The 15198-nt window shown below is 62.9% G+C and overlaps 1 protein-coding gene across 2 annotated transcripts; it reads left to right on the plus strand.

Annotated features, from left to right (window-relative positions):
* Nucleotides 1-3211: 3211 nt before the first annotated feature.
* On the plus strand, nucleotides 3212-15198 carry CLIC1 (chloride intracellular channel 1). Of its 2 annotated transcripts, none has more exons than XM_048818157.2 (6): nucleotides 3212-3506; nucleotides 10596-10705; nucleotides 12036-12161; nucleotides 12583-12689; nucleotides 13906-14087; nucleotides 14869-15198. In XM_048818157.2, exons 1-6 carry the CDS (start codon nucleotides 3468-3470, stop codon nucleotides 15028-15030), a joined length of 726 nt encoding a protein of 241 aa, XP_048674114.1. In that variant the 5' UTR covers nucleotides 3212-3467; the 3' UTR covers nucleotides 15031-15198. The 2 variants fall into 2 exon arrangements, with proteins under 2 accessions (XP_048674114.1, XP_048674115.1); XM_048818158.2 differs by having other exon boundaries at nucleotides 3223-3305.

Here is a 15198-nt window from a genome sequence, read left to right on the forward strand (position 1 = left end):
GATGCCCCTCACTCCCGACCCACAGCCCCCTGCCAGCCCAGCCCTGCCCCCTCCAGCCCTGCCGATGCCCCTCACTCCCGACCCACAGCCCCCTGCCAGCCCAGCCCTGCCCCCAGCTCTGTCGGTGCCCTCACTCCCGACCCACAGCCCCCTGCCAGCCCGGCCCTGCCCCCTCCAGCCCTGCCGGTGCCCCTCACTCCCGACCCACAGCCCCCTGCCAGCCCAGCCCTGCCCCCAGCTCTGTCGGTGCCCTCACTCCCGACCCACAGCCCCCTGCCAGCCCAGCCCTGCCCCCTCCAGCCCTGCCGATGCCCCTCACTCCCGACCCGCAGCCCCCTGCCAGCCCGGCCCTGCCCCCTCCAGCCCTGCCGGTGCCCCTCACTCCCGACCCACAGCCCCCTGCCAGCCCAGCCCTGCCCCCTCCAGCCCTGCCGATGCCCCTCACTCCTGACCCGCAGCCCCCTGCCAGCCCGGCCCTGCCCCCTCCAGCCCTGCCGATGCCCCTCACTCCCGACCCGCAGCCCCTGCCAGCCCAGTGGGACTCTTTCCCCGTTCGCTGTCTGGCTGTTTCTCTCTCTGGTCCCCAGGGCTGGCGCCTCCGGATTGAGTTCCCGGCTCTGGCTGGTTGGCAGAGAGCAGCTGTCGGCTCCAGGCCCCGGGACCGTCTGTTCATCTCCCCCTGGGCGCCGGGGGGCGGAGGCGGGGGGGACGTGGGCCCAGCCAAGATAGCAGCTGCCACTCGCGGCATCTGGGACTGGGAGTCCGAGGAGCCTAAGGACAAAGGAGGAAAGTGGCAGAGAAAACCAGTGACCTCGCGGCTGCGGGTCGGGAGTGAGGGGCACCGGCAGGGCTGGGGGGGGCAGAAGCCCCAGGCTCTGGCAGGCGCCGCCCCACGGGGCAGGTTGTGGGCGTCTCACAGCTCTCGAAAGTCTGAGGATTATTGTTCGCGGCTCGCCGGGTCCCTACGTTTGGCTGCCCCGTCACTGACCCTGAGATGCAGCCACATCTGGGGTGGGGGCTGGTTATACGGGGACCCCTCTGCAGTGGGACGCGGCAGCTGGTTACACAGGGACTCCTGGCTCGGCACAGAAACGCAGCCCCTCCAGGGTGTGGGGGGGACTGATGACATGGGGACCCCTTGTCCAGTGTAGAGATGCGGCCCCTCTGGGGTGGAGCACGGCGGCTGGTTACACTGGGACCCCAGTGCTGGCTCGGAGCTGCAGGCTGAGCTCCCAGGGCTGGTCAGCGGGGGCTGTAGCTGGGTGCCAGCCCAGGGCAGGGGAAGATGTTGCTGGTTAATGGGTAACCCAGGCCGAGCAGCCACCCAGGGGCTCTGTCGTGGGGGGGAGGTGCATGGGGGGATGTGGCCTACAAGGGGTTAAATCAGCCCCCCTGTGGGCAGGAGCCCGCCTGGGACCCTTGGGGAGCAGCTCAGGGTCCCGTGGTGTCCCCCAGCCCCTCAGATCCAGGCTGCGGGCCCAGGCCTCCGGCAGGGGTTACAGGCGGCCCAGCCGCCGGGCAGCTGCCAAGGTCAATATTGAGAGAGCAGGCAGCTGGCATGGGTGGACGGGGGGTGGGGCCAGAGCAGCTCTGGGGGGGACTGCAGGGGGACGGGGGAACGGAGGGGGGCAGGGGACGGATGGATGGATGCATGGGGGGGGGCTGGGGATTAGCTAGATGGGGGATGGACAGATGATGGATGGGTGTAGAGGGGATGGGTGGGGGGGGGGGGTGGGGGGGGAGGGGGATGGGTAGAGGGGGTGGGTGGAGGGGAGGGTGTACAGATACAGTTGGGTGATGGGGGAGGGGCAGCAGGCCCCACCCCAGACAGCAGGGGGCCGGCTCTGGTCTCCATGGGACTGGGCCAGGCCTGAGATGCCCCAAGGACCGGGGGGAGGGGGACATGGGACCCAGCCCTGCCGGTGCCCCTCACTCCCGACCCGCAGCCCCTGCCATCCCGGCCCTGCCCCCCAGCCCTGCCGGTGCCCCTCACTCTCAACCCGCAGCCCCTGCCATCCCAGCCCTGCCCCCCAGCCCTGCCGGTGCCCCTCACTCCCGACCCGCAGCCCCTGCCATCCCAGCCCTGCCCCCCAGCCCTGCCGGTGCCCCTCACTCTCAACCCCCAGCCCTGCCCCCCCCAGCCCTGCTGGTGCCCCTCACTCCCAACCCGCAGCCCCCTCCTGATGCCTCGCCCCCTGGAGTGATTGTCAGTTATCAGTGTGGGGGTGATTTTGAATCCCTGCCCTCCCCCTCCAGTTTTCCTCCCCCCCGTGTCAGTGAGCCGCTGAAATGACTGACACCGGATTTCCGTGGCCTCTCGCCAGAGGCGCCCCATTCAGGGCTGAGGACAGAGCTTTATTGTGTCGCTTCACGTCTCCGCCCTGCCGGCCTGCCACGGCCACATGGGCCTTTCCTCCCTGGACTCAGCCCCCCGCCCAGCTCTAACCCACCCGATCCCACGCCCCTCCCACAGCTGGGATAGAACCCAGGCGTCCTGGCTCCCAGCTCCCCCAGCTCTAACCACTCCCCCCCACTCCCCTCCCAGAGCTGGGGAGAGAACCCAGGCGTCCTGGCTCCCAGCCCCCCCAGCTCTAACCACTCCCCCCCACTCCCCTCCCAGAGCTGGGGAGAGAACCCAGGCGTCCTGGCTCCCAGCCCCCCCCGCTCTAACCACTAGCCCCCGCTCCCTTCGCAGGGCCAGGCAGAGAACCCAGGAGTCCTGAGCCCTGGGGGCAGCCCTGTCTGTGGCTGCTCCCGAGGGGCACTGAGCATTTCACTGGCACCATCCGTCTGTCCCGGGAAGGGAAGGAAACGTCGGAGCAGCCGGGAAAGGGGGAGCGGAGCAGGGAGAAAGGAGGGAGGGACCGCGGGTGTGAAGGGAAAGAGGCGTCGGGAGCGGAGAGAGGGGACGGGGCAGGGGCAGGGAAGGGGTGAGACCGGGGGGAGGATGGAGAGGAGGGGGAACGAGACAGGGGAAGGAGGGGGGGAAGCCAGGACAGAGGGAGAGAAGGAAGGGAAAGGAAGAAGGGGAGGGAAGTGAGACGGACGGGGTGGGACAGGGAGGGGATGGGGGAATGAGAGGGGGCAGGAAGGAGGGGGTAGGTGGCGAGGGGGGCAGAAGGAGAGGGAAGTGGGTAGGTGGGGGGCAGAGGGAGGGGGGAGAGAGGGAAGGGGCGGGGCTGGCAGGAGAGAGAGGCAGCCCCCCTCCGCCCCAGCCTGCCCCCTTCCCTCCCGGGTGACTCACTCTCTTCCTGGGTGGGGCTGGCGGAGGAGGACCCGTCGCTCCGGATCAGCTCCGCGTTGAGGTGAGAGTTGCCCGCAAGACTCCGAAGTGGGGCGATTCGCGCCCCCCGGCCCGGACCCGGCTTTTCCTGCCCCTTGGGGGAGCCTTGAAACGCGCCCGAGCCGCGGAGCGGGGGGGATTTGTCCGTTTCTAACCCCCCCACCCCCGGAGCCAGCCCCGGGCCATGGCTGAGGAGCAGACGCAGGTGGAGCTGTTTGTCAAGGTAAGCGGGGGGCTCCCCAAACTCCGGAGCCGCTCCGCATTGACTCCTCTTCCCGGGGGGGGCCCAGCCTGCCCCTCCCTTGTTCCCCAACGGGAGTCGGGCCACAGGAGAGTGAAAGTCCGGGAAGAGGAGGGAGCCCCCCCCTTCACTCCCCGCCCCTCTGAATTCCCCCCCCGGGTCGGAGGCGGGGCTGGGCTGGGGAGGGGAGAAGGCAGGGAGCTGGTTATTTGGGGGGAAAGGGGGGCTCTACTTCCCTCCTCCTTCCCCTGGAGTGGGGGGCTTCGTCTCCCTCCTTCTCTGCCTCCTTCCCACACCCCTTCCTCTTTGCCCTCCTCCTTTCTCCATCCCTTCCCCATTCACACCTCTCCTGCCCCTTTCACACCCCTTCCCTTGTTTTCACACCCCTCCTCTCTTTCACACCCCTTTCTCTTCATTTCCCTCTTTTTCACTCCTCCTGTCTCTCTCCCTGGTCCTTCCCTCTTCACACCCACTTTCCCTTCTTTTCACACCGTTTTGCCCCCTTTCTTCTTTTTCACATCCCCTTTCTCTCCCCTCGCCTGGCTCAGGTTCTCTTTCCCTCCCTTCCCGGGGCCCCTTTTCGGTCCCTCCTTCCTTCCCTTCCCCCCTCCTCCCTTCCTTCCTCTGCCTCCTTCCCTCTCCCGTCCTCCTCCGGCTTTGCCTCGCTCCCCCGTTTTCTCTCCCCTGCCTCTAGGCGGGTCCCGCCTTTCCACCACCCCCCCCCGCTCTTTTGCTCTTTCCTGGGGCCACGTTTGGGGAAGTGCCTTCAACGGACACGGGCCCACTCAGGCAGCCGGCCCCGAAATGCCGTGGCCCCCAGCTGGCCCCGGCCGGGTGGGACACCAGTATCCCACAGGGCCTGGCCCGGAGCCCTATAGATCACTCACAAAATCACACCACCGCTGTGTGAACTTCTTGGGGGGGGGGCAACATTTTGGGGGGGGCGTGTGTGAAAACTGCAGCATGGGTGACCCCGACGTGTCCCCCGAATTCGTGGCTGGTCAGACGAGCTTTGTGGCCTAGAAAAATTCAAAGCTTTTCGGTTGATTTGCTCTTTTTTTGGCGGGGGGAACTGACTTTGCGGCCTGCATCCTTCCTCTCCTGTGACGCCAAAAGGGTTGAAAACGAAACCCCTTCATCAGCCAGGCGTTCGACCCGCAAGAAGCTTTGTCTGACCCCCCCCATTAATTCCCCCCCAACTCCACCGTTTCAAAATGACCCCGGGACTGAACAACCTGCTGCAGCCGCCCCGGCTCAGACCTAGCCCCGCTCCCAAATCTGCGTGTAGATCCCTGAAAGACGTTTGCAAAGCGTGGCTTGGATGTAGCGGGCTCGGAGGAAGACGCTCTTACAGGACTGGCCTGGGGGGGAAAGTCAGACGGATAGAAGCTAAAGTTAGCACCGGATGCAAATACACACGGCCTCTTCTGGATCGCTTTCATTCCCTCGGCCGGTGTGTTTTGTTTCTCTCCGGCCTGGCCTACGCCCAAATCGAAAACCATAGAGTGTCACAAGCCCTGATCCAGCCACTTGATCTAGCTTCTCTCTGTTGACTTCCACCCATTTATTCAGCACCTGGACTTCTGGAGTTTAATTTCCAGCCCCCGGAGAGGCAGAGAAAGGCCTAGATTTGAGGATCTTTGTGATCTAGCACCTGCTTGATGCAGGCCTGGTGCTTCCCTGCGTCGATTCCTGGGCAGATCTTTGAGATAAACAGCCCGTCTTGAATTAAAACCGGAGAATCTACCACGTCCTTTAGCAAGTTGTCCCAATGCTTCATTCCCCTCCCAGTTAAAAAATTGCACCTTATTTCCCATCTGACTGGCTAGATCTGGATTCCCCCCGCATAGCACGTGAGGCCCTGGTCTGACAGCGCTTTCTCCTCGCTCTGACACAAACTGCTTTGAGACGCTTCGAAACTGATTGGAAATTGCCCCACATGCAGCTGAAGTGGGTGGATGCTGGCTTCCCCGGCCCACAAATATCTTAGAGCTTTGAAAAGTTGTACAGTCCTGAATCGAGAGAGAAAAGTGGCAATTTCCACCAGACGTGAATGAAAAAACCCAAACGTTTGGTCGGTTTGGGTCAATCGAAGTGTTGTCTTTGCTCTTTCAGTCTGATTAGCTTACGTGTCCCGATAAAAAGCCGATTTGAATCATAAAACCGGAATTTTTTTTGTTTTGTTTCGAACACATAGCCACAAAACTTTTGGACAACTTTTGTCGGTGCTTTGGTTTTTTTGAGTCAGGCGATTTGTCAAAACTGACCCTGTTTTGTCAACGTTTTCAACAAAGTGACACTTTCTGACGCAAAAAGAGCTGTTGAAAAATCACGACTATAATGAAAGCTCGTAAATCCTGGATTAATCTTCCCTTGAGTGAGGTGCTACTTGTGACTGGCTTGGGCCAAGAGATTTTCTCCATGAAACACTTTTCATTGCAGGGGGAACACCCAGTTTCTCAGCACCAAAATTTCCTTTGTGAAAGTATCGATTTCAATGAACGTTTCTATTCCGGGGTGAAAAAGTCGGGGGAGAAAAGTCTGGCAAATGTTGACACATCCCGGGTTTTGCCATTCTTGGAATGAAAAGCTTCAGTTTTTGCTTGGAAACGACTTTTGGGTTGGAAGTTTGGCGTTTTAAAAAGATCCAGACCGAAATGAAACACTTTGAAATGAACCAAATGTTTTGATTGACGGGAAGCGGGGTTTTTTGGTCAGATTTCCCGGTCGTGTAAAATGTTGAGATTTTGGCTTTTCCTCCCAATTCGGGAATGAAAAATGTTCAAAGTCGCAAATTCGCACATGATTTGAAAGCTGTTTTGGGTCTAGTCTGAGGCTTCGGGTTGAAACGGCACAACTGATCAGCGGCTAATCCGGCCGCTCTGGGTATTTTGGGAGTTAATTTGTCCTGTGGACAATCTCTCTGAAGCTAGACTAAGCCTGGAGATGCTACCTCGAATGCAGCCAACTTGAATTAATTGTACATCCGGCTAAAAGACTAAACTCTCTCACGCAGGGTGACATGAAACCATGACCAGGCCTTCTAAAGCATCCATGTTGGGGGCGGCCCTGGAGCACCTACATCTGTTTGAACACTGAAGCAAGTTCCCCATGTAAACAAGGCCTGTGTTGAGAAACTGGACTAAGCTAAACTGAAATAAAGCCGCTCTGAAACCAGCGTGCCCGGAGCAGGGTTTGAAACACCCGAAATTGGGGACATTTTAAAACCAGGATGGAAAAAAAAATGATTTGGCGGGAACCATTTTTTGCCACCAGTTTGAAACATTTGATTTGGGGAAAAGTTCAAAGGAGGAAAACTTTTCAATTGGTTTGAAGATCTCCTGGGACAATCAAACTGGGGCTGCTTCTGTTTACACAGCCCAGGGCTCTGTCTCTTTCCTCGTCTGCTTCTCTCCCCTTCCCTCTTTCTCTGTCTGTCTTTTGTTCGGTCTCTCTCTGGCCGGTTTAACTGGGCCGTGCTTGGGTACGGGCTCGGTTAAACCGCCTCTCTCTTTCCCACTCCTCTTTTCTCTCCCTCTCCTTCTGATCCCCCTCCCTAGGAGGAAGCCCCCCCTCAAATCTCACCCTCGGGAGATCTTAATCCAAACTTTGTACGAGCTTTGAGCACCCCAGCAGTTGAGTAACGCAGCCACGGCCTTTCCTTCTGCTCCGCTTCATCTGCATCTCTTCTTTCTTTCTTTCTTTCTTTCAGTCTCTGCTCTGTTCCCCTCTTTCTATCTTTTTCTTCCTCTCTCTTGTGTGTGTGTGTGTGTCTGGATCAGGGTGGGGCAGGGACACAAAACAGGACTCCTGGGTTCTCTCCCCGGCAAGGGGAGGGGAGGGGAGTGGGGTCTGGTGGTTACAGCAGGGGGCTCTGGGAGCCAGGACTCCTGGGTTCTATCCTCAGCTGTGCATAGTCCCTCCTGTGTCTGGCTTTCCTTCCCCCCTCCTTGTTTCCTGTGGTTTACCCCTGGAGCAGGTTCTCGGACCAGATTTTCTTTGTGTGTTTAAAATCCAAACAGGGCTGAGGGCTGGTTTCCCTGGGCTGGGCTCACCCACTCCCTGGGGTGCGGTGCCTGGAACTTCAAAGTGGCTGCAAATTGGTGTAACTTTAGTTCGGGTAGAACAGGACTCTGGTGTGGGAGGGGAGTGAGGTCTGCTGGGTTAGAGCAGGGGGGCTGGGAGCCAGGACTCCTGGGTTCTGTCCCTGGCACTGGGAGGGGAGTGGGGTCTAGTGGTTAGAGTGGGGGGGTCTTGGAGCCAGGACTCCTGGGTTCTCTCTCCAGTCATAGGAGGGGGGACCCTGGGCAAGTCACTTGACCACTCCCTGCCTCAGTTTCCCATCTGTTGAATGGGGATCCTTATTTCTCTCTGGTTTCTCTAGGTAGACAATAAACTCGTCAGGACAGGGCCTGCCTCTCTCATTACCTTCTGTGCAGCATCTGGTGTGGGGGGGGGGCAGGGCCCTGATTCTGGAGAGCCCCCTGCCGAGCCCGCAGCCCAGCGCCCCCTGCCGAACCCCGCTCCCTGCAGCCCAGCGGCCCCTGCTGCCCCCGCCCCGCTCCCCGCAGCAGATCCATGACCGGGGCGGGGAGGGGGGAGTGAAATTAGAGGAAGGAACCATTTAACCCAAGGGGGTGGAGGAACGGGACTAAAATAACCTCCTGGGGTGACATCACTGCAGGGAAGGAGGCGAGCGGGCCCCAACCACAGAGCAGTATAGAGCCTGCCTTGGGTTGACTCAATGTTTCCTGGCTATGTCTGGCTGGATTGCCCCTGGGAAGGGCGAGTCTCCCTATAAAACCCTCAGTGGGGCTGGTTTTAAAGGGACAGGCCCTGCATGTCCTTCTTTTGGACTGTGTCGGGCAGGGATGAGGCCCACCAGCCCAGAGGAGGTGGAAATGGGGGTGCTGGGCGTTATCACGGGGCTCTGGTTGTTTGAAGACTGTTTGAGGGTGGATGCTGGGGGCTTGGACCCACGGGGGAGAGCAGGGAGGGGATAGTCAAAGGGGAATCGCTGCTGTTCTTTGCGGTGTAGGGCATATGACACACACTGAGCTCTACTGGTGCCCCTCACTCCCAGCCCGCAGCCCCTGCTAGCCTAGCCCAGCCCTCCCCCCCCCAGCTCTGCCGGTGCCCCTCACTCCCGACCCACAGCCCCTGCTACTCCCTGCCCAGCACTACAATTCCTCTTCTGGGACTTGGCTGGGGATGAATCGTTCCCAAAGCCACAGTGGACTCCCACTGCCTGGCTCAAGGTAAACCCAGGCTGAGTCGGATCCCATCCCCCACTGCTTCCCCCACCCGCCCAGCCAGCCGGGCCCCCACCTTGGGGCTGGGTCGGAGCTGGAGGCCCCAAGATGGGGAAGGCCCCACGTCCCGTCCCTTATCCGGAGACAGGTAGTCGCTCAAAAAAATAGAACCCAGGAGTCCTGGCTCCCAGCCTCCCGTGCTCTAACCACTAGACCCCACACCCCTACCAGAGCTGGGGAGAGAACCCAGGCGTCCGGGTTCCTCCTGAGCCCTGCCTGTGTTTGCCAGCTGTAGCTGTTGTGGCAGGGAGGGGCGGGTGCGTCTCTGTAATAATCATCACTGGGCGTTGTGAGTTGGTTCTCCATGGCAACCCGTCATGCCTGTCACCTTGTGTGTGGGTGTGACCTGTTTCTACAGCAACTGGCTGTGGGTGTGGCCCAGTAGAGCAGGGCGGGGCCTTGTGTCACTGTAGCCACCTTTTGTGGGGGTAATTGTGTGTGTCAGGTTGCCAGGAGGAGTGGGGGTGGGCGGTCATCTCCATAGCAACGGGCTGTGTCTGGTTGTCGGGTGTACCTGAGGGCACTGGTTGTGGGTTCTGGTAGAAAAGGCGGGTGTGAAGCAGCTGCCTAGCAACTGGCTCTGCCTGTCACCTGGCGGAGGGGGCTCGTTGCCGGGCATCTCTCTGGCAACTGGCTGGGGGCCTGGTGGGTGTTGGCAACGGGCAGCAGGATCTGGCTGGGCCCTGTGACCCCTGCATTGGGGATGTGTGTGTGGGGATTGGGGGCTGAAGGTGTTCTGTGACCCCCTGAACTGGAGGGGGTGGGGAGTTTAACCCTTAGGTGCTGCCCCCCAGCCAACTCCGTCCCCAACAGCCAGAGATGTGTGCCCCTCCTCCCGCCCCGAACCTCACACTCCTACCAGCCCCCAAAACTCCCTCCTCTCTGCCCCACCCCACCCCACCCCTAGACCACCCCTGCTGCCCCATAGGCATCCCCTCCTCTCCTCCCCACCCCTTCATTCCCCCAGACACCGCCACCTCCCTGCCCCCCATAGACACCCCTTCCTCTCTGCCCCCACCCCATCCCCTCCCACCCCCCATCTTCCCCCACTCTGTCCTCCCAAACACCCCCTACTTCCCACCCCTCTTGCCCCCCACAGACACCCCCTCCTCCCCTGACCCTATACACCTCCTCCTGCTCCCAGACACCTCCTCCTCCCCGCCCCCATACTCTGTTCCCCCTCACCCCACAGGCCCTTCCCTTTCTGGCTGCTCCCCCCGCCCCAACAGCCCCCAAGGCACTGGCAGGAGAGGGCATGTCAGTCAGGGACTCCCTGGACCCCCATGGGCTGCACCTCCCCCCGCCATATCCCTAGAGATCCAGTCCCCACCCCACCCCCATGGCACCGAGCAGGAGGGGGTGTGTGGGGGGGAGGAGCACAGCCCCTGGGGGAGCTGAGGGGGGCTATGGGGAGTTGCAAAAGGGGAGCCCTCTGCAGGGTCCCTATAGGGCAGAATTAGAGCACCATCTGGTGGTCACGGCCGGTATTGCAGCCACACCCCCGTGTGGGGCCTGCACCGCGAGGGGGCGCAGGCCAAGGCTGGTGTTGCAGCGGGGCACCGACCAGGCATTATAGCTGTGGGCGCCCGCTGGTGGTGGCTGCCGGTAGTGCAGCCTGGACGACACGGGGTGGGGGGCAGCCCTGCCCCATGGAGGGGTTGCAGCTCCGAGGCAGGACGGGGACGGGAAGGGGGAAGCTCTGGGGGTGGTGGGGCCGGGCACTGGGTGGTTGCTGAGCCCCCTCTGTTCTGTGGCCCAGGCCGGCAGTGATGGGGCCAAGATCGGGAACTGCCCCTTCTCCCAGCGGCTCTTCATGGTGCTTTGGCTCAAAGGCGTCACCTTCAACGTCACCACGGTGGACACAAAAAGGTGGGTGAGACGTGGGCCGTGCCCCTAATTCCCGACCCGCAGCCCCTGCCAGCCCAGCCCTGCCCCCTAGCTCTGCCGGTGCCCCTCACTCCCGACCCGCAGCCCCCTGCTAGCCCAGCCCTGCCCCCCAGCCCTGCCGGTGCCCCTCACTCCTGACCCGCAGCCCCTGCTATCCCAGCCCTGCCCCCCAGCCCTGCCGGTGCCCCTCACTCCCGACCCGCAGCCCCCTGCTAGCCCAGCCCTGCCCCCCCAGCCCTGCCGGTGCCCCTCACTCCCGACCCGCAGCCCCTGCCAGCCCAGCCCTGCCCCCCAGCCCTGCCGGTGCCCCTCACTCCCGACCCGCAGCCCCCTGCTAGCCCAGCCCTGCCCCCCCAGCCCTTCCAGTGCCCCTCACTCCTGACCCGCAGCCCCTGCTATCCCAGCCCTGCCCCCCAGCCCTGCCGGTGCCCCTCACTCCCGACCCGCAGCCCCCTGCTAGCCCAGCCCTGCCCCCCCAGCCCTGCCGGTGCCCCTCACTCCCGACCCGCAGCCCCTGCCAGCCCAGCCCTGCCCCCCAGCTCTGCCGGTGCCCCTCACTCCTGACCCGCAGCCCCCTGCTAGCCCAGCCCTGCCCCCCCAGCCCTTCCAGTGCCCCTCACTCCTGACCCGCAGCCCCTGCTATCCCAGCCCTGCCCCCCAGCCCTGCCGGTGCCCCTCACTCCCGACCCGCAGCCCCCTGCTAGCCCAGCCCTGCCCCCCCAGCCCTGCCGGTGCCCCTCACTCCCGACCCGCAGCCCCTGCCAGCCCAGCCCTGCCCCCCAGCTCTGCCGGTGCCCCTCACTCCCGACCCGCAGCCCCCTGCTAGCCCAGCCCTGCCGGTGCCCCTCACTCCCGACCCGCAGCCCCCTGCCAGCCCAGCCCTGCCCCCCAGCCCTGCCGGTGCCCCTCACTCCCGACCCGCAGCCCCCTGCTAGCCCAGCCCTGCCCCCCCAGCCCTGCCGGTGCCCCTCACTCCTGACCCGCAGCCCCTGCTATCCCAGCCCTGACCCCAGCCCTGCCGGTGCCCCTCACTCCCGACCCGCAGCCCCTGCCAGCCCAGACCTGGTCCCTCCCAGCTCTGCCGGTGCCCCTCACTCCCGACCCGCAGCCCCCTGCTAGCCCAGCCCTGCCCCCCAGCCCTACCGGTGCCCCTCATTCCCGACCCGCAGCCCCCTGCTAGCCCAGCCCTGCCCCCCAGCCCTACCGGTGCCCCTCATTCCCGACCCGCAGCCCCTGCCAGCCCAGACCTGGTCCCTCCCAGCTCTGCCGGTGCCCCTCACTCCCGACCTGCAGCCCCCGTCTCTCATTGCAGGAGGACTGACACCGTTCAGAAGCTTTGCCCGGGCGGGCAGCTCCCCTTCCTGATGTACGGGACCGAGGTCCGTACCGACACCAACAAGATCGAGGAGTTCCTGGAGGAGGTGCTCTGCCCCCCCAAGTATGTGCCAAGGAGCCGGTCCGGCATGGCAGGGAGCATGTGCGGGGCAAGTCAGGGTACCACTCTGGATGGGACCACTGTCATGTGGCAGGGAGTTCCACTGGCCACCGGGGAAGCAACAATCCCCACGCCTGGTGGGTAGCTCTGCTCACCGGTTCGCTGAAATGGGGGGATCTGAGAACTCTGGGGAGGGGCTTTCTGGGGTGGGGGAGGGGTGTGTTTACTGTTTTTGCGGGGGCGGGGGAGCTGGCTCCTCTAGGTGTGGGGGTCACTAGGGAGGGGTATCGGGGCAGGTTCTGGAGACTGGAGGGGAGGTGTGTGTGTGTGGGGGGGGCTGGTGTGTGTGAGGAGGGGGCGTCTGGGGGGTGGATAATAAAGGAGGGGGGACCCCACGTGCCTGTATCTCTCACTGCCCCCCCAGGTACCCCAGGTTGGCCGCCCGTAACCCCGAGTCCAACACGGCCGGGCTCGACATCTTCGCCAAGTTCTCCGCCTACATCAAGAACTCGAACCCGGCGCAGGACCCCGGTGAGTGGGGGAGGGGGGATCCCTGGGGTGGGGGAAGGGGAATCCGCCTGGGGGAGGGGGTGGGGAAACCCCTCACTTCTCATTGGCTGCCCCAGGTCGCTCTCTGTCTTTCCATTGGCTGCCTCCTGGGCAAACCTTCACTGTCCCCCATCTCCTCCTTCTTTTCATTGGCTGCCCTTCTGTCTCCACTTTGTTCCCATTGGCTGCCTCTCAGTCAAACCTTCCCCCCCCCCCCATTCCCATTGGCTGGCTCTCTGCCACTGCTTATCTCTCTCTTGTTCTCATTGGCTCTTTCTCTTGGCTGCCCCTTGTCATTGGTCGGTCCCTCTGTCTCTCTTCCCCTCAATCTCATTGGCCACCCCACATCATCCCCTGCTTCTCATTGGCTCCCTCTCTTGGCGGCATCTGTCTCCTCTCGGTTCTGATTGGTTGTGTCCCTTTGCCATCTTCTCTCCCCTTGGCTCTGATTGGTTCCAGCTCTTAGTCACTCTGTCCTCTCATTGGCTGCCCCTTGTTCTAATTGGCTCTTTCCTTGTTCTGATTGGCTCTTTCTCACTGTTGCCACAATCCTTCTGTCGTCTCTCATTGGTTGCTCCTGTCTCCCCTTGGTTCTCATTGCCTGTCGCTGTCTGCCATTGGATCTCCCTGATCTTGCTTTGATTTTCATTGGCTGCCTCCTTTACCCACTCTTCTGTTTGGTGCCCCCCTCATCTGCACTAGATTCTCATTGGCTCCGTCCCTGGCCTTCCCGGGTTACCTTCTCCTCTGACTGGCTGCCTCCGATCTCACCTTGATGCTCACTGGCTGGCTCCCATCTTCCCTGGGTTTTGATTGGTTGCCTCTCTTCTCCCGTGAGCTTCTCCCCCTTTTGATTGGCTGCCTCATATTGCCTTATTGATTCTCATTGGCTTCCCCCCCTTCACCCTCTCGTGACTGGCTGGATGTCACGCCCTGGGTTCCCATTGGCTGCCCTTCTGACTGCCCCATTCCGATGACCGTCCCTTCTGATTGGCTGTCCTCGGTCTCGGTTCTGTTCTCATTGGCCGCCTCTCCCTTTCTCTTTCTACCCCGCTTCCTTCACCCTCTCTTCTGATTGGCTGTCCTCCATCTCCCTGGATTCCCATTGGCTGCCTTTCTGTCTGCCCCATGCCGATGACCGTCCCTTCTGATTGGCTGTCCTCCATCTGCTGACGAGTCTCTCTCCCTCCCCGCCCAGCCCTGGAGAAGGGGCTGCTGAGGGCGCTCAAGGTGCTGGACAATTACCTGATGGCGCCGCTGCCGGACGAGGTGGACGAGACGAGCGCCGAGGACGAGACCCGCTCCAGCCGCAAGTTCCTGGACGGGGACGAGCTGACGCTGGCCGACTGCAACCTGCTGCCCAAGCTGCACGTCGTCCAGGTGGGGGCGCAGGACCGGGGCTGGCCACCAGGGGGCGCCGCTGCCCGCCGCAGCCGGCACTAGGGGGCGCTGTGCTGCGGGGTGGGGTGGGCGGGTCTCCCCTGGGCTGGCCCCAGGGCCACGCACAGTCGCTCGAGATCTGGGGCTGGTTTTCGGCCTCGCCCGCTCTGCGTCCGGCGGTGTCGACGGCTCCGGCTGGGACGGATCTTTACTCCCCCCGGCGCTCAGGCCATGGGTTTAGCTATAGGGCCGTGGGGCATGGATCTGACTGTGGGTCTATGGATCTAGCTGTAGGAGCATGGGTCAGGCTGTGGAGCTGTGGGGTCACGGGGCTGGCCGTGGGTCGGGCCATGGGGCCATGAATCTAGCTGCAGGGCCATGGGTTTATCTATAGGGCCATAGGTCAGGCCATGGAGTTGTGGGGCCGTGGGTCAGGCCATGGGTTGGGCTGTGGGTCAGGCCGTGGGTCGGGCCGTGGATCTCGCTGTAGGGCTGTGGGTCAGGCCATGGAGCTGTAGGGCTGGCCATGGGTCAGGCTGTGGGGCCGTGGGTCGGGCTGTGGGGCCGTGGGTCAGGCTGCAGGTTGGTCGGGCCATGAGTCAGGCCGTGGGGCCATGGATCTAGTTGTGGGGCCGTGGGTCGGGCTGTGGGGCCGTGGGTCAGGCTGCAGGTCGGTCGGGCCATGAGTCAGGCCGTGGGGCCATGGATCTAGTTGTGAGGCCGTGGAGCTGCGGGGCCGTGGGTCGGGTGACCCCGGCTGTGACCCCCCCGTACCCCCCAGGTGGTGTGTAAGAAGTATCGGGGATTCACCATCCCGGAGGCGCTGCAGGGCATCCACCGGTACCTGCGACATGCCTACGCCCGCGAGGAGTTCGCCAGCACCTGCCCCGACGCCGAGGAGATCGAACTGGCCTACGAGACGGTGGCCAAAACCCTGAAATAGCCCCGGGGACCCGGCGGGGCCCCACCCCAGCATGGGGGCTGCCAAGCCCGGAGGAGGGAGGGGGGCTGATTTCGGGGGGAGGGGGTGTCTGTATTCGGTTCGGGTGGGGGCAGGGGGAGGGATTCACGCTGAGATATGAAACCCATTAAATAAACTTTTAAAACTCCC

This window comes from Caretta caretta, chromosome 14 (genome assembly GCF_965140235.1).
Source record: "Caretta caretta isolate rCarCar2 chromosome 14, rCarCar1.hap1, whole genome shotgun sequence".
NCBI classification, from domain to species: Eukaryota; Metazoa; Chordata; order Testudines; family Cheloniidae; genus Caretta; species Caretta caretta.

Coding starts and splice junctions, on each gene's coding strand:
- CLIC1 (XM_048818157.2), top strand. CDS start 3,468: ATGGCTGAGGAGCAGACGCAGGTGGAGCTGTTTGTCAAG. Junction 12,162..12,582: donor GAGGTGCTCTGCCCCCCCAA/GTATGTGCCAAG, acceptor CTGCCCCCCCAG/GTACCCCAGGTTGGCCGCCC. Junction 14,088..14,868: donor CCAAGCTGCACGTCGTCCAG/GTGGGGGCGCAG, acceptor CGTACCCCCCAG/GTGGTGTGTAAGAAGTATCG.